The sequence below is a fragment of the Penicillium psychrofluorescens genome (assembly GCF_964197705.1).
Source record: "Penicillium psychrofluorescens genome assembly, chromosome: 6".
In the NCBI taxonomy this organism is placed as follows: domain Eukaryota; kingdom Fungi; phylum Ascomycota; class Eurotiomycetes; order Eurotiales; family Aspergillaceae; genus Penicillium; species Penicillium psychrofluorescens.
In genome coordinates, this window is record NC_133444.1 from 562,119 (window position 1) to 579,986 (window position 17,868).

The 17,868-nt window shown below is 54.2% G+C and overlaps 6 protein-coding genes across 6 annotated transcripts; 4 read left to right on the plus strand and 2 right to left on the minus strand.

The window, feature by feature from the left end:
• Positions 1 to 78: 78 nt before the first annotated feature.
• Positions 79 to 957, plus strand: PFLUO_LOCUS8728 (uncharacterized protein; the record flags this gene model as incomplete). The annotated part of the gene is made up of 1 exon (XM_073786485.1): positions 79 to 957. One exon carries the CDS (start codon positions 79 to 81, stop codon positions 955 to 957), a length of 879 nt encoding a protein of 292 aa, XP_073642736.1.
• A 193-nt stretch (positions 958 to 1,150) lies between these two features.
• Positions 1,151 to 1,528, minus strand: PFLUO_LOCUS8729 (uncharacterized protein; the record flags this gene model as incomplete). Its single annotated transcript, XM_073786486.1, has 3 exons — positions 1,151 to 1,190; positions 1,245 to 1,437; positions 1,495 to 1,528. The coding sequence occupies 3 exons, from the start codon at positions 1,526 to 1,528 to the stop codon at positions 1,151 to 1,153; spliced, it is 267 nt and encodes an 88-aa protein (XP_073642737.1).
• A 738-nt stretch (positions 1,529 to 2,266) lies between these two features.
• On the plus strand, positions 2,267 to 3,824 carry PFLUO_LOCUS8730 (uncharacterized protein; the record flags this gene model as incomplete). The annotated part of the gene is made up of 2 exons (XM_073786487.1): positions 2,267 to 3,178; positions 3,228 to 3,824. The coding sequence occupies 2 exons, from the start codon at positions 2,267 to 2,269 to the stop codon at positions 3,822 to 3,824; spliced, it is 1,509 nt and encodes a 502-aa protein (XP_073642738.1).
• A 477-nt stretch (positions 3,825 to 4,301) lies between these two features.
• PFLUO_LOCUS8731 (uncharacterized protein) lies at positions 4,302 to 5,146 on the plus strand (the record flags this gene model as incomplete). The annotated part of the gene is made up of 2 exons (XM_073786489.1): positions 4,302 to 4,378; positions 4,459 to 5,146. 2 exons carry the CDS (start codon positions 4,302 to 4,304, stop codon positions 5,144 to 5,146), a joined length of 765 nt encoding a protein of 254 aa, XP_073642739.1.
• Positions 5,147 to 5,367: 221 nt separating this feature from the next.
• On the minus strand, positions 5,368 to 7,427 carry PFLUO_LOCUS8732 (uncharacterized protein; the record flags this gene model as incomplete). Its single annotated transcript, XM_073786490.1, has 2 exons — positions 5,368 to 6,466; positions 6,523 to 7,427. 2 exons carry the CDS (start codon positions 7,425 to 7,427, stop codon positions 5,368 to 5,370), a joined length of 2,004 nt encoding a protein of 667 aa, XP_073642740.1.
• A 4,284-nt stretch (positions 7,428 to 11,711) lies between these two features.
• PFLUO_LOCUS8733 lies at positions 11,712 to 17,631 on the plus strand (the record flags this gene model as incomplete). Its single annotated transcript, XM_073786491.1, has 2 exons — positions 11,712 to 17,197; positions 17,262 to 17,631. The coding sequence occupies 2 exons, from the start codon at positions 11,712 to 11,714 to the stop codon at positions 17,629 to 17,631; spliced, it is 5,856 nt and encodes a 1,951-aa protein (XP_073642741.1).
• Positions 17,632 to 17,868: the final 237 nt, after the last annotated feature.

Below are 17,868 nucleotides of genomic sequence, written 5' to 3' on the forward strand. Positions count from 1 at the left end.
GAGAGGACAGTTGATCCACGGTTGGTCGGACACACTTGGCATTATTGTCTATCTTATCTTCAACAAAACAACCTCCTCATGGACAGCCCGCTCGTCTCGCCCGCCAAAGCCCGTCAGGCTGCTATCCAGGCCAAGGACTGGGCCTATGTGCATTCTTGGCTGGGCCGCCAATATGCGCCCAAGCCGGTCCCCCAATTCGAGCGCAACGCAGACACCCTCCGCGTTCTGTTAACCTTGGCCGCCGCCAACGACGCAGCCGACGAGGAAGCCACTCTCCAGCACCGGGCGCGCGAAGAAGTCGTGGACGCATACCGGGCCCAGGAAGAGACAGATCAGAAAGATCCGCTCGAGCAGCAAAAGAATGCCCTCCTCGACCAGGTGGAACTGTGCCTCGACGACAAGGGCCAACGCGATCTGGACGATCTCGCAGACTCCGCTACAATCCTGGGCAATACGTTAGACCCCGCACCAGAGGACGTGGGCCAGTCGATCGCCGAGCTCACGGCCGAGGAATTCGAAGCCCAAACCCAGCTCGCCAGGGTCGAAACACTACACAAATACCTCGAGCGAGAGCTCGCGCGTCTTCGCCAGGAACTGGACGAGCTGCGCACCGACTCCGCATACGAAGTCCCACCGAATATCCAGGGGATGACTACGGACTGGGTGCGAGGCACGAAGATGCTGACGACCAAAGTCGGCGAGTACCAGGACCGCATCGCGTCGCTGGAGCGGAACCAGCCGCAGGGTCCCACGATTGACGAGGTGATGGTCGACGAGGAAGGTGTCATTCGTCTCCGCGAGACGGTCAAGGCGTTGGAGGGCCGTGTGCGCGCGTTCCACGACTTGCCCAAGGATGTGCCCGGGGCGCGGGCGCGGTATAAGCAGCTGGAGCGCGAGCTGGGGCAGTTGATACGGCAGCGCGATACGATGTTTGGCAGACTTGTTGAGCGGGGATGAATGATCATGATGTTCTTACGAGGGATCTAGCATATAAATGTATAAAAGGGATGTTAAGTTCAGATTAAGTGATTCATTCCTAGTACTAATAGTATGTGATCACAGAAAAGAGGGTAAAACAAGCATGGTATCGTAGACTCATTCGCGAATCATGATGGTACAGGTTCCGAAAGGGACAGAAGGGGTGAGAAGCCTATTTGTCCATGCCGAGGGCATTCTTGACCTTGTCACCACTAGAGAGAGAAGTCAGTCACTGGCACAATGTAGGGAGATCTATCGGAACATACACGGAACCGGCGGCACCGCCGTGGGCCTGGTTGTCGTGGGAACGCTGGGTCTTGTCGAAAGCCTCCTGGGTACCGCTCTTGCTCGAGTCGGTCTGGGCACCGCGGGTGACGCGATCGGTGGTGTCGGTGACAGCCTCCTTGGTCTTGTCCATGGTGGACTTGCTGGAGTCGGGGGTCATGCCCTCCTTCGCCTCTGTAGGTGCAGTGGTTAGTATTGAGGACCATCAGAAGACAAGACCATTTGATATACTAGTGGAGAAATCCTTGCGACCGAGATCAGACATGATGGAAGTTGGTTGAAGTTGGTTGTTTAGATTGAAAGTGGTTGATGGAGAAAGAGTTGATGGATGAGGAAGAAAGCGAGTCGCAAACAACCGCGTTATATAGCCCGTTTCCCGGCGTCATGACGTGATGGTCGTGGTGAACAAGTTTTAGCTGGTATACCTCAAACAATGCGATTAACCTTGGTTCCAGCCACACCCGTCAGGAGCTCGCAGCTGTGGCGGCCCCCATGACGTGCGGATGACCTGCCTGGATCCCCGCGCTAGGCTGCATCGGGGCAATCGTGGAGTGCCGCAGCCACCCAGGGTCTCCATCGCCGGTGGCTCATGCACAGTGACCGAGAGAACAATCTAGTTGTCGCACGGAAACAAGTATCACCGAGCCAATGCCTCTGTCTCCATCGACCATGACTGATATTGCTCTGGCCAGCTCCGTCATCCGGGGCTGGTCGAGCTAGAAGCTTCCGCCAGGGGTGTTCCACCAGTAGGACTGTCAATAGCAGTCCTGTGTATATGCTATCACTGTATATGCTATCACCGAGCCGATCTAAACATTGTATGCAGAGTGTAGATCAAGTCTGGCTCAGCGCTTGATGCCAGTCACATGACCGGGCCAACCTTCCCATCGCCGAGGAGTCACTCCGGTCTGGACACTCGTCACCACCATGCGGCTCCATCTCGCCCTCCCTGTCTCACCGTCTCTATGACGGGTTGTCCCGCCTAATCACTCCATCGCTGTCAATGCCGGCACCGGACCCCACCGAAACAATCTCCAACTGGGACTTCTCGGCGGTGTTGGACTTGCTCAAGTCACCCGCCTACCCTGGCGGCTCGGCTTCATCGTCCCCCGAGGGCCAGCCGGGGCATGATGTTGGTCAACCTACGGCCGTCAAGCCCCAGCGGAGCTACCCACAACTCGGTGATTTGGGTACCGTCTGGGACTTTTTGAATCAGACCGATTCCACCACCCAACCGAGTCTGGATGAGCAGGGATCTTCTCTTCCCGTCTCGAAAACGTCAAAGCCCCAAGTCTCCAAGGAGACTGTCTCGGCTTCCTCGTCACATACGGCCACCCGGCCGGAAGCGATCACGATTCTCAAACGGGCTTCCGACAGCAAGCCCATCAAACATAATGCCTCCATGACACCACACCCTCCGCGAACTCCTCCGAAAGCGATCCCTCTTGCTGGCTCTTCCGACGACACCCCGAAAGGCAAGTCGAAGACACGAGCCGGTAGGAAAAGGACCAACACCATAAACCGCAATGAAATTCTATCCTCAGAAAGCAGTGCCGAAGTAGATTCGGACTCGAGTACCATTGTTTTCGACCGCCCTCTCACCAAGAAACCCGGAGTGCTGGCGTTTGTCCCGGCGCAGGTGGGCACACCGGACGCAAAACACACGGCCTCCGATACACCCCCCTCTTCATACGACGAGCTAGACTCGTCCTTGCAATTCGACTCTTCGGGAACGATCCGAGTTCGACCCACGGCATACAAATCGACGACGGAACGGAAGGTCGGGCTGATGACGAAGCTACTCAAGGAATTTCCCGATTATGCCACACTGGTGTCCCAGGTCGGACGATCTGCAAGCCCCAGCAAGAAAAGTGCCGAGTCCCGCCCGATCCATGTCTTCGTCGACATGTCCAACGTACGTTTCGAGCTTCCCGCGTGCGTTTCTTGCTAACACATCCCTCCAGATTATGGTAGGATTCCACGATGCGGTAAAAGCATCGCGGAAGATCCCCATTGCCACTCGCATCCGGCGTGTACACATGTCCTTTGCCAATCTCTCTTTAATCCTGGAACGGGGGCGTCCCGTATCCAAACGAGTGCTCGTCGGTTCTGACCGACTGCCTTCCATCAACGAGGCCGCAACTCTCGGCTACGAGGCCAACATTCTCCACCGTGTGCACAAGGCCAAGCAGCCAAGCGCCCGTCCGTCCAAGCCCCGCAAGGTAGTCTCCAGTGGACCTGAAACGGCCACCAGCGCTGGAGAGCGATGGGTTGAGCAAGGCGTGGACGAAATCCTGCACCTGAAGATCCTGGAGAGCCTGCTGGACACGGACGAGCCGGCGACGATTGTGCTGGCATCGGGCGATGCGGCGGAGGCTGAATTCTCCGGTGGCTTTATGCGTATGGTGGAGCGCGCGCTGCAGCGCGGCTGGATCGTGGAGCTAGTCAGCTTCTCGCAGGTCACTAGCAATGCGTATCGGAGGAAGGAGTTTCGCGCGAAATGGCAAAGTCGCTTTCGTCTGGTGGAGTTGGATGGGTATATTGAGGAGCTGTTTGACTAGCAGGAGGCGCTCATAAACACTTTCCAACCGACGATAATAAACACCTCTTATGGTACTTGATCAACTGTTCTCTATCGCCCTGTAGTGAACTCCTACCCCGTAAATGCATCACTGCCAGTTGAGTGGCGGGTATAGTTGCTCCCACGTCATTGGCGGAAGAGACCCGCCCGCCACTGCTGCCTTCGTTCTATCATTCAACATCCATCCCATTCATTTAAACAGCTCTCCCATCCATCTCTTTTGTTCTTGCTTGCATTGATTCTTTCTGTTTGCCTTTGTTGGACCGTCCTCGAGCTCGATTCAAGATCTTAGGGCGCAAGCTCCACGCAGACCATTTCTTCACTGTGCGGCAATCTCTCACTTCGGAGGAACTGAGGTCCGCACGCCTCACAGCTGTCCCCGTGAGCTCAAAGCCAAAGTCCAGTCTCGGTCTGGAGCACAAATTACCCATCAGAGGATACAAAATCGTCCGCGACTATGGCGCAGTTCGCAGACCAGGACTTCTTCGGCGGAACGATTCGCGGCGTGGTACCGCAGGGCTGGATCGATGGCAGGTCAGTATACCATGGCGATCAAGCCAGTCATACCTAAACCCAGGTCTTCCAAATATCAGTCCTAAACTAACACCGCGCAGCACCCTCCGCGAAGTCCCCGACCACCAAGAACTCTTCCTCTCACCGACCACGCTCTCCACCCTGATCATCGAGATCAACCAGCGTGTCCTGCGCGACGACGCCCTGAGCATCCTCACCATGCTAGACCATCAGCAGCCGCCACTAGGCGGCTCCAGCACATCCAACACGGCGTCCACCGAAACAATCGACCAAGCCGCCGCGCTGTACCATCTTCACGACATATGCGAAGAGGGCGACACGATGCAGATCGTCACCCCGCCGCAGCGGGTACATCTCTCTCGTCTGTCGCCCTCTTCCTCTTATTCTCCGTCCTCCTCAATACCCGCCTACAGAGGCGTCGTCTCATTCACGACGCCCGCGCGCCAACGACCCGGCGGGCGCGTTCCGAGCTCGGTGGACGGCGCCGCGGCGGCAACCTCTACTGCGCCGTCGGCGGCGGTGGGCGGCGCGGCTCTCAACGGCGAGACGAATGCTCTCCCGCAGACGTCACGGCTGACGTGCCACTATCTGGTGGTGCGGCTGGAGCCGCAGGCTACGGATCTGGTGGTTTTCTTGAATGTGCCGCATGAGGAGTTTGATACGAGGGGAGATCCGAGGGGATTGTCGCGGGAGGAGGTTGTTGCTGAGGAGTTGGTTGAGGCGCTGGTGCAGAAGCTGGAGGTTTGCGACTGGGGGCTTTTTGTGTAGGTTGAATTCATGGTGAAGCTAGGTTGGGGATATTGAATGGGCTGGAACGGGAAACAAGGATGGGAGGATGGGACTGGAGCGTGCTTCACTAAATAGATGGAGATAGATAAACTAGGTAACGAATAATATAACCAGAATCAAATCAACAGTATATTTTCACAAGCTCAGGCAGATCTTCCCATTATGTACAGATATTATGTCACGGGCTCTGTCCTGATCAACTAGAATGTCAAAGTCACCCGTCCCAGCTCCCTGGTCACATCGTCCATAGCCTTCTTCTGCGGAGAGGCAGAGCCGCTATTCTTCTGCGGCGACATGTTCCTCGGCTTCGGCTTAATCTGCACCAAGTGACCCGCACAGGCACCGCAGCGCGAGCGAGTGGTGTCGATACTCTTCGAGTGCCGACCATAGGTAACCGTGCAGCCCTCACAAGCCCAGACATACTTCCAGTCAATCTTGTAGTTGTGCTTCGTCGTGACGGTGATCCTACCGCCATACACAGGATGGTCCGACATGGCATCCGAGCACTTGCGGCCCCATTGCTTGAAGCTCGGTCCGTGCGGGTTCTTGTGCACGTTCGAGATCATGTAGTTGGCCAGATGGCAGTACTCGTGCGCGAGAGTGTTGAGCAGCCGGTCCTCATTGTCGATGATGCGCTCGGCTAGCTCGATCATGGCGTGATGTCGGTATCGCGGGCCGTCGGACTCGGAAGACGAGGACGACGAGGGACGCATGCGCTCGCCTTTCCAGTGCGCGCGGCCAGCGGTTGTCTTGAGGGTTTTGCTCCAGATAATCTTCACCCCGCCAGTCGGCTCGGCCAGTCGACGGACTCCGCCGTCGGCTGCAGCGTCGTCCAGCACGCAGAGGAAGTCCTCCGCCAGCCGACCTTTCTTCGCATCAAATGACATCCGGCGTGCGCGCAGCTCGCGTTTCCGCTCTGCTTCTGCCTTCTTTAGTGCGGTCTTGCTGGGCGTCTTGGTGGCCTTGATGGGCGACATGTCGGTCACGGGCTCGACGCTGATGATGCTGGAGTTTTTGGAGTTGTCTTCGTCGTCTTCACCTTCGGACTCCTCGAACTCCTGCAGCAGCTCTATGACAGAGCATCCGGAGAACTTCTCCTTGCGCGGAGAGTGCTGGTCGATCCAATCGTTGGTTTCCTCCTGGTTCCAGAAGGCGTCGACGCTCTCGCGGTGGGGAGTTGGCGGGATACGGGTTCTGTCTTTGGTTGGAGAACGCAGACGGCCTCGGGGTGGAGTGGCTGGTGGTGTCTGCGGTTGGGCAGTTTGGGACTGCGATGAAGATTCACGTTCGGATCCTGATCTGGGGATGGGTTAGCATTGAGTGATGGCTGGAGGGGGTTTTGACGGTTCTCATACCCGCATGGCTCGGATTCCAGCTGAGGGACAGGGTCACAATCCCCACCCAAGTTCAACTGGTTCAGCTCTGTGGAGATGTCGGAGTCCTTGTGAAACAGGCGCCTGGGTGTGGCGGCATGTTTGGAGGGTGTTTTGATAGGTTCTTGGGGAGAGGGTTCCAGACGCAGCGAAGACGGCTTGCTGAGAGCCTTGCGTAGCTCGGTGTCTGGTTCAGGTCTTCGCCCTCGCATGAGTTTCTTCCGTGTGCTTTGGGGGGCCGGCGATGGTGGCGGCGATGGCGTCCTCTCATCTTCGTCTGTCTCAGAGTCGGATGTCTCATGGTAGCTGATTTCATCGTTGTCGCTGACAACGAAATCATCTAGCGAGTTGGAGCTGGTGTCTGCAGCATCCTCCTCCTCTTCGGCTTCGCTTTCTGGCTGCTGTTGTTCTCTGAGAGACGGGATGTTCCTTGCTGGTGTCCGCGCTGTATTTCGTCGCCGTGGAACGGGGGAGGGTTCGTCCTCTGTGAGGTCATTCTCCTTGTCATAATCGTCTGTTTCCACCTTGTCCGACTGCCTCTGGCGCGGTCTCTGTGACAGGGGGAGCAGCAGCGAATTGACCTGTGCAGTCTTGAGGGTGCGCGCCTTGGTTCGCTTGGTTGGTGAACGTTCGTCGTGCCCGCTCCCGCCCATCCGGTCACTATCTGTGAAGATATCGAATTCACTGCTGGAACTTGTGTTTTGTCTTCTGGACGACCCGGTCTGCGATCGACGGGGGATGCTATCTTCGGCATCGGTTCGTTTGGTGGCAGTTCGCTTTTGGGAGGTGAGGCTATCGTCCGACGCAAGAGATGTCCGCTCCGTCAGGGCTGATCTCCTTTTGGTGTCATTGCTTGTTTGGGCTTTTGCGGTGTTGAGTCTCGCCATCTTTCAGGCTGTTGTTGCCTTGGTTCCCGGGAAGGGAAGATAATGCAGGTTCGCCCTGGTAGACAATTGTCGGCTGGAACGAGTAATAGTGAAGTAAGCTTATACTTCGATGGCAGTTTCTGTCCCTGACGGCATTTGGTTATCGTTGGCGTGGGAAAACTGTCAACGCCGGGCTGTTGGCAGGGCAACCACCGCGTACAAAATCCTAATTTTCTTCAGCCAACCCAGCATAGGAAGGAAATAAATTGTTGAAAAGGAGATAGGGATGGATTAAATGGTAAAAAAACACAATAGAGGCTGTAATAACAAATAATCCCAATCGTGTGTGTGAATTGATATATATTTGTTGTCTTTACCCGTAAACATCTATTCACGTAATCCCCTCATCTACGAAGGAAGCTACCCAAAGAAATTTTAGAATGAGCATGTTTAATTTCTTTCTTCACTTGTAATTCATGTCGAGTTTATTTTATGCAGATAGGATGAAATAGATGCAAAAAGGGGAGGAACGCTGGACCTCGCCTAGGTGCTTAGGAGTTTGGGCTGCCCGAAGCCCAAATCATACCACTTCCCGCCCGGACACTTCATGTAGGGTTGTTGAGATGAATCGTCATTAAGAACTAGTTTACATGGCCTAGCTTTCTAAATATTAAATAATTGAGTGCTTGTACTCGTGTGGTCGACAAGTCTGTGCGGTGAGTGAGAAATATATATCGAAGTCACGGTATGTAGCAACATCAACAATCTGAGCCAGGTTGAATCGAACCGAAATTAATCAAACACCTCAAGGAAACAATGAACACTCAAACATTAGCCCAAATAGCCATCAAACTCCATTCAGAGTCAAGAGTCTACCATGACTGCGCACCAAGACCTTAGCCCGAGGGTGATGCAATTACTACGCAACCACATACCGTATGTATACTCGGCCCAGACCTAATCGGGAAAATGATAGCTACCAGTGGCCACCACAAGCTCTAACAACCAGCCTACATCATGAAGAACATAAATAGAACACAACGATCAACTTTACCGTCATTGGGTGTATACTGCAGATGATAGCTACCACTAACCTCCACATGCCCGAACAACCAGCCTACCGGTACATCATGAAGAACACAAATAGAACACAATGATCAGCTTACCGTCATTGGATGTATACCGCAGATGATAGCTGCCAGTGGTGACCACCACATGCTCTAACAACCAGCCTAACCACGAAAAATATAAATAGCACACATTGATCGCCTTTACCATCATTGGACGTATACCGCAGCAGCCTATCCAGTGGCGTCTTTCGACCAGTGTGGTATGGCGTCTTTCGACCAGTGTGGTAAATATCAGCATTTGGAATCAGATCATCACTAAATACCGCCCACTCACTAAATACCGCCCACTCACTAAACACCGCCCACTCACTAAACACCGCCCACAATCGAGTCCCACACGGCACGAGGACTCGGAACGGAGAAGCTTGACTGTGATCTGACTCGGGCTAGGGTGATGGCGCTGCAGTGTCGAGGGTGCTTGGGATCTGACATGTGCTGTTGCATGCTGGCAAGGTACGCACGTTGGGTGTTATATACATGCGAAGCACATCTACAATATATTCTACAAGAGTAAATAGTCCTATGATTAACCACACAAATGCTCCCATACAAGTGGAAGGGAAATGGATGTCCTGACAGACTGGGCCTCCATTCACTCTTATACTTCACTTTTATATCATGACTGGCTAAAGAACACAGATACAGTATAAGACGAGGATATATCATAGATCCGCCCAGCATCTATTACTATTATCGGAACGAGAGGCATGGCTCCTGCACGCAATCTCGCGGAAGAGCCTAGCCGCGGCCACGCAATGATGGCCATTCCGTTGGGATCCAATGCTATCTCCGAGGAATGCGACTTGAATCAGACCTCCAAAGCCCCCATCGACCTCGGATTGAGGCTCGGCTTCCTCGATTGCGTTGTGTTCATGGTGGAGGGCCGATCATTCCGTCGCCATGCCGCCAGGATCGACGACCCGGTCGGTCCCCTTGCCTCCCGCTGCATTTCAAGGGTGGGTGGTGCTTGGGCGCTGCATCTTCTACCTGTCACGGACGGAATACGTAGATGTACATAGTAGTTTGACAGATGCATAGCACATACGGACGGGATCTTATCTGAGATGGCCGTGATGCCTCACATGGGGTTGTCACTTTCCGCCGGTAGCAAGTCACATGCCATGTCGTTTTTGCCCTTGGTTGGCAGAGGTTACTACAGTAGCCAAGTACAAAATCCGAATCAAAAATGTGGGTTGGGCTTCCAGTTGCAACAGTACATTACATATCACCACCCCTTGCCCCCCGGCCCACAATCCCCCTGAGTCCTCGAGCAGGGCAAGCTTTGCTCCCCCCCTGAAAGGAGTCGGATCTGCAGAGGAGTGCGCCGAGGCTTAGTGATCATTAGGTCGGTGGAGATTAAGCGCAATAATGCTTTGATGGTGAGAATCAGGTTTATGTAGTCGAGCGTAAAGTCAAGGTCGATCGCGCTCGTGTGCAGAGAGATGATGGCATGGCGTCGGCATCCGTGCCATAGCGGTAATGGAAGCCGACGTGGCCGCGCCAACGACGCGGAGATCAACGGGGATAAGGCCGTTCAAACGGTTAAGCCACAGTTTGTGGGAGCCATGGCAGATCCGCGGTGGTTAGTGACCGGGTATTGAAAAAAAAATACTTGTGGCGGGCTAACCCAATAAATCTGCTACACTAGGGCTAGCTCGGGCGACTCCAGACCCTGCGAGAGCAGGTTATTTTTGGCCCATCAGCCTCTAGTCTGGTTGTTGCCTGAGATGAGAAAACGAAGCGACTACTTGCCCCTGTTCCGGTATCCGATGTATCGTTCCTGCGCCTGCACGTCGGGCTGCCGGGAACAGACAGCACGCTCGCTTGTGTCTGAAGGGCGCGGACGTAGACGATCCACAATCGCAGTTGGACTGGTCGAGGCTTCTCGAACACAAGAGAAGGAAAAAAACCCATCGCCAGATATCCACCGGCAACGACCGGACCCAACGGGTGGAGATCCCCTGGCGAGGCTTGTTGATTATTACCAGTGTTGATACACAGGGAACGAGTACGCCGTCTGTACGGAGTACGAGAGACATTTTGTGGGATCGCACCAGTCAGCCACCCGAGAAGACAGATCCCAAAGTGTAAGCTGGCGAATGGGAGGCAGTGAGTGGGCAAGACACTGGGCAGTGCCCACTACTGGGGTGCGCACTAGCGCACCCGCAGTGTATTACTTTGTGGCGAATTTAGAAGGAACAGAGCAAGGAAAGCTGTCGATCGCATGGATAAGAAAAGAACAACCCGACGTTTGTTGGTTCCTGGTGGAGAGCCATGGGTCGAGGGTGGAAGAACCACGCGATGGTGCTATTTGTTGAGAGTAGACTGTAGACACTGGAACAGCCGGTAGTCCCAGCGGGGGAGTCGAGATGGCCACCTGGCGAGGAATGAAAAACAATCGATAACCAGCGCAACCATCCCTGCATACTTGTTTCCGAGGCATAACAACACCAAAACACCGCGTACGGTACCGGTGGGGCTCGTTTCAGGGGGAAGCAGCAATGGCTACACAGACCGACGCAGAGGGTACTGCAGCAGGCCTCGTTGGACCGCAACGGTTGGACGCAGAGGAAATCAATCCGGAGTGGAGAGAAGGGCAGAGCCGTGGAGTTGGTTCGTGGAAGAGGTTGAGGCAGTGTAGAGAAAGAGAGGGAGTGTGTGTGTATGTTTGTGGCATTCGGTATTGCGTATGGTATGGGTCTGACCGTAAATTAGCGTGTCCTGATCCCAAAATAACCGCATTTTCACTTTCCCCCTTCTTCCTCATCCTTCTCTTTTTTCAGACTACTCTCGTTTTTGTGGTTTCGTTGCTGGAGGATTTTGTTTGTCTGGTGCCAGTCGCACAACTCGCGATTGCCTCGTTCTGCTTCCACTCGTTACCTTCCCTCTCCAACACACTCGCTCTCTCCTCCCCTCCACACCTCTCCTCCGGGGCCCTTTTTTCATCGCCTCGCGTTCGTTGCGTTTCGAAAAGAATCTTCACCCCTTCCATCTCTGTCGATGATCTGATTTCCCGACCTGCCTGGACTACGATAATTTCTTGAATGGGTCGCGCTTGAGGTAAGATTCGTTGGCTGCTGGCGAGCGAGATTTGCCGTGGGGCTGAGAACAGCTGGATTGATCCTTGACTCGTTTCTAGAGCTCTTACCAGCGACTTGATTGCGATTCCTGCACTATGTCGGGCTACGCAGGAGGCCACTATGAGGAGGGCTACGGCCATCCGCAGGGTGATGCCTACTACGGCGATGAACAGGGACAGGCGTATTACGACCATAACGACTATGGCGATGGCTATTATGATGCAGGGTATGGACTAGACCACACTGGAGCAAGCTCGAAAAAAATGCTGACAGCGCGCAGTGGCTACGCTGACCAAGGGTATGCCGACGGTGGATACTACGAAGGCGGAGCAGGCCACCAGGAGGGCTACTACGGCGACCAGTACTATGATCAAGCCGGATACGACCAAGCTGGACACGACCAAGCCGGACACGCCCAAGGTCGACGACAGGACTCGGAAGAGGATTCGGAGACCTTCAGCGACTTCACCATGAGATCGGACACGGCCCGTGCCGCGGGCATGGACTACTATGGCCGTGGTGATGAACGGTACAACAGCTACGGCTACGCAGACAGCCAGTACGGTGGTGGTTATGGCTACCGCCCGCCCTCATCTCAGATCTCCTATGGTGCCAATCGATCTTCCGGCGCGTCGACTCCCATCTACGGAATGGAGTACGGCAACGCTCTGCCTCCTGGTCAACGTTCGCGTGAGCCTTACCCAGCATGGACCTCGGACGCCCAGATCCCACTTTCCAAGGAGGAGATCGAAGATATCTTCCTGGACCTGGTAAACAAGTTTGGTTTCCAGCGTGACAGCATGCGCAACATGTACGACCATTTCATGACCATGCTCGACTCGCGGGCCTCCCGCATGACTCCGAACCAGGCTTTGCTCTCCCTCCATGCCGACTACATCGGCGGGGAGAACGCCAACTACCGACGGTGGTATTTCGCCGCGCACCTGGATCTCGACGACGCGGTTGGATTTGCCAACATGAAACTCGGCAAGGCTGATCGGAAAACGAGGAAGGCGCGTGCAGCCGCCAAGAAGGCTGCTAAACAAAACCCGGAAAATGAAGAGGAAACTCTGGAGGCACTTGAGGGCGACAACAGTTTGGAGGCGGCCGAGTACCGCTGGAAGTCGCGCATGAACCGGATGTCTCAGCACGATCGCGCTCGCCAATTGGCCCTGTTCCTCATGGTTTGGGGCGAGGCCAACCAGGTGCGATTCTTGCCAGAGTGCCTCTGTTTCATCTTCAAGTGCGCCGACGACTTCTACTCGACCCCCGAGTGCCAGAACCGAGTGGAGCCGGTCGAAGAGTTCACCTACCTGAACCAGATCATCACCCCGCTCTACCAGTTTTGCCGCGACCAGGGATATGAGATTATGGACGGCAAGTACGTGCGTCGTGAGCGCGATCACAACAAGGTCATTGGTTACGACGACATGAACCAGCTGTTCTGGTACCCCGAGGGTATCGAGCGCATCGGCTTCGAAGACAAGACTCGTCTCGTTGATGTTCCCCCTGCCGAACGATGGCTGAAGCTGAAGGACGTGGTCTGGAAGAAGGCTTTCTTTAAGACTTTCAAGGAAACCCGTTCCTGGTTCCACCTGATCACCAACTTCAATCGGATCTGGGTCATTCACCTGGGTGCCTTCTGGTTCTTCACGGCCTACAACTCCCCGACTCTATATGTCGGCCACTACTCCCAACAGATGAACAACCAGCCAGAGAACTACAAGTTCCTCGCAGCTGTCGGTTTTGGTGGTGCCCTCGTGTCTTTTATCCAGCTACTCGCCACGATCTGTGAGTGGCTCTATGTCCCGCGACGTTGGGCGGGTGCCCAGCATCTGCGCAAGCGTTTCATGTTCCTGCTTGGTGTCTTCATTGCCAACCTGGTCCCCGGTGTGTTCATTTTCGGATTTCTCAGCAAGGTGGGGAAACCATCGATCCAAAAGCCGGTCGGCCTCGCTGTTGGCATCGTTCACTTTGTTCTCGCACTGTTTACCTTTGCCTTCTTCTCGATCCAGCCATTGGGCGGCCTTTTCGGAAGTTACATGAAGAAGAAGGGCCGCCAGTATGTCGCCAGTCAGACGTTCACGGCCAGTTTCCCCCGGCTGAACGGCAATGATATGTGGATGTCGTACGGATTATGGGTTTGTGTTTTTGGCGCTAAACTGGCAGAGTCCTACTTCTTCTTGACTCTGTCATTCAAGGACCCGATTCGCATTTTGTCACCCATGCAGATCCACTCCTGTGTAGGTGTGCAGTTCATCAACAATACGCTCTGCCACAAGCAGCCGCAGATTCTGCTTGCTCTCATGTTCTTCATGGACTTGACCCTCTTCTTCCTCGACAGCTATCTCTGGTACATTATCTGCAACACGATCTTCTCCGTTGCCCGATCATTCTACCTGGGCGTTTCGATCTGGTCCCCGTGGCGGAACATCTTCTCTCGTCTTCCTAAGCGTATCTACTCCAAGGTGCTGGCGACGACTGACATGGAAATCAAGTACAAGCCCAAGGTCCTGATTTCGCAGGTCTGGAACGCAATCATCATCTCCATGTACCGGGAGCACTTGTTGGCGATTGATCATGTCCAGAAGCTGCTTTACCACCAGGTTCCTTCCGAGCAAGAAGGCAAGCGCACTCTTCGTGCGCCGACATTTTTTGTTTCCCAAGAGGACCAGTCTTTCAAGACCGAATTTTTCCCTGCTGGCAGTGAAGCGGAGCGCCGAATTTCGTTCTTTGCTCAGTCGCTTTCTACCCCTATGCCCGAGCCTCTCCCGGTGGATAACATGCCCACCTTCAGCGTCCTCATCCCGCATTATAGCGAGAAGATCTTGCTCTCTCTCCGTGAAATCATCCGTGAGGACGAGCCTTATTCTCGTGTTACTCTTCTCGAATACCTGAAGCAGCTCCACCCTCATGAGTGGGATTGTTTCGTCAAGGACACCAAGATTCTCGCCGACGAAACTTCACAATTCAATGGTGAATACGAGAAAACCGAGAAGGATGCTGCAAAGAGCAAGATCGACGATTTGCCCTTTTATTGCATTGGCTTCAAGTCCGCCGCACCCGAGTACACCCTGCGTACCCGTATCTGGGCTTCGCTTCGCTCCCAGACCCTGTACAGGACCATCTCCGGTTTCATGAACTACAGCCGTGCCATCAAGTTGCTTTACCGGGTTGAGAACCCGGAAGTCGTTCAGATGTTTGGCGGCAACTCCGAGAAGCTCGAACGTGAGCTGGAGCGGATGGCCCGTCGCAAATTCCGCATCTGCGTGTCCATGCAGCGCTACGCCAAGTTCAACAAGGAAGAGCATGAGAACACCGAGTTCCTCCTGCGTGCGTACCCGGATCTGCAGATTGCCTACCTGGATGAGGAGCCCCCAATGACCGAAGAAGAGGAGCCTCGTCTGTACTCGGCCCTTATTGATGGTCACTGTGAACTTCTCGACAACGGCATGCGGAAACCCAAGTTTAGGATCCAGCTCTCTGGCAACCCTATTCTGGGAGACGGCAAGTCGGACAACCAGAATCACACAATCATCTTCTACCGTGGTGAATACATCCAGTTGATCGACGCCAATCAGGACAATTACCTTGAAGAATGCTTGAAGATTCGCAGCGTCCTGGCCGAGTTCGAGGAGTTGACCACAGACAATGTGTCGCCTTACACGCCTGGTATCCCCACTCCTGACTCCCACCCGGTGGCCATTCTCGGTGCCCGTGAGTACATTTTCTCCGAGAATGTTGGCGTTCTTGGTGATGTTGCGGCCGGAAAAGAACAAACGTTCGGCACCTTGTTCGCGCGTACCCTGGCTCAGATTGGCGGCAAACTACACTACGGACATCCTGATTTCCTGAACGGCGTTTTCATGACTACCCGAGGCGGTGTTTCCAAGGCCCAGAAGGGATTGCACCTGAACGAGGATATCTACGCGGGTATGAACGCCCTATTGCGTGGCGGCCGCATCAAGCACTGCGAGTACTTCCAGTGCGGTAAGGGTCGTGATCTTGGGTTTGGATCTATCCTGAACTTCACAACCAAGATCGGTACTGGTATGGGCGAGCAGATGTTGTCCCGAGAGTATTACTACCTTGGCACCCAACTGCCCCTGGATCGTTTCCTGTCGTTCTACTACGCCCACCCTGGCTTCCACATCAACAACATGTTCATCATGCTTTCCGTGAAGATGTTCATGATCGTCCTTCTCAACTTGGGCGCTCTGAAGCACGAAACCATTACCTGCACCTACAACCCCGACAAGCCGATCACTGACCCTCTCATGCCCACTCTCTGCGCTGACCTTGTACCGGTCATCAACTGGGTTAATCGATGTGTTATCTCCATCTTCATTGTGTTCTTCATCTCGTTCGTGCCTCTGGCTGTTCAGGAATTAACCGAGAGAGGAGTGTGGCGCATGGCTACTCGCTTGGCCAAGCACTTTGGTTCCTTCTCTTTCATGTTCGAAGTGTTCGTGTGCCAGATTTACGCTCATGCTGTGCACCAGAACTTGTCCTTTGGTGGCGCCCGCTACATCGGTACTGGTCGTGGATTTGCAACTGCCCGTATTCCATTCGGCGTTCTGTACTCTCGATTCGCTGGTCCATCGATCTATGCTGGTGCTCGTCTTCTTCTGATGCTGCTGTTTGCTACCTCAACCGTGTGGACTCCAGCCCTGATTTGGTTCTGGGTTTCTCTGCTGGCCTTGTGCATCTCGCCCTTCCTTTTCAACCCTCATCAGTTTGCCTGGCACGACTTCTTCATTGACTATCGGGATTACCTTCGATGGCTCTCTCGTGGCAACTCTCGTTCTCATGCCTCGTCCTGGATTGGATTCTGTCGCTTGTCTCGCACACGTATTACCGGTTACAAGCGCAAAGTGCTGGGCGTTCCCTCGGAGAAAGGCTCTGGCGATGTCCCCCGCGCTCACATCACGAGCATCTTCTTCAGTGAAGTCATTGTGCCCCTCATCCTCGTGGCGGTGACCTTGATTCCGTATCTGTTCATCAACTCTCGGACTATGTTCTCGGATGACCCGAAATATGCTACAGACGCCATTGCCCGCATTTTAATCGTTGCCCTTGCCCCTGTTCTTGTGAATGCTGGTGCGGCTGGCGTGTTCTTCGGCCTGGCTTGCTGCATGGGCCCTCTCTTCAGCATGTGCTGCAAGAAATTTGGCTCCGTGCTTGCCGCCATCGCGCACGCCATCGCTGTGATCATTCTGCTCGTCGTCTTCGAGGTCATGTTTGTGCTTGAGTCCTTCTCGTGGGCACGATGCCTGTCTGGCATGATTGCTGCTGCCGCCATTCAGCGTTTCATCTACAAGTTGATCGTCTCTCTCGCCTTGACCCGAGAATTCAAGCATGACCAGGCAAACGTTGCTTGGTGGACTGGCAAATGGTACAACATGGGTTGGCACTCTCTGTCCCAACCCGGCCGTGAGTTCCTCTGCAAGATCACCGAGATGGGCTACTTCTCTCTCGATTTCGTCTTGGGTCACATCCTCTTGTTTTTCATGCTGCCGGCTCTGTGCATTCCTTATGTCGACAAGTTCCACTCTGTCCTTCTGTTCTGGCTGCGTCCAAGGTATGAATCTGCCTGCCCCTCCCTCGCCTTTTTCTTCATCCAGCCTTGCTAACTCAGTTCCTAGCCGTCAAATCCGCCCGCCAATCTATTCACTCAAGCAGTCCAAACTTCGCAAGAGACGAGTGATTCGGTTTGCCATCCTCTACTTCGTGATGCTTGTCGTGTTCCTCATTGTCATTGTGGCCCCTCTTGTCTTGGGCCGCATGGACGCGACCAAACAATTCCTCCTATCACTGCAGGCATCCGTTGGCATGAAGGCCTCCCACGTTTTGGGTAATCATCCACTGGGGCTTCTGCAGCCCCTAGACTCCGGTCTTAATGATACCGTGTCTTATTACACCGGCAGCGGCCTTCCGGACGGGTTCAAGTCGTCATCCGTGCCGTCGTCATGGCCCACAATGCCTAACGATCCATTCACCGTCTTGCGTGTGTGATCATGATGCACTTCGCGTTCCCGTGCAACTCACGTGGAATGTTCTGTACAAAGTTATTCTGTTTTTAAAGTCTGCTGCATCCCTTGAAGTTCCCGGCGCCCAACATCTTGATCTTAATGAATGGCTTCCGTCTGGTTTTGTGTGGAATAACTGTATGCGCGGAGTGGTTGCGTGCTGTCATCATCCTCTCTCACCTTCGTTTCATGTTTCATTTCGCTTGTTTTTCTTTCCCCCAGA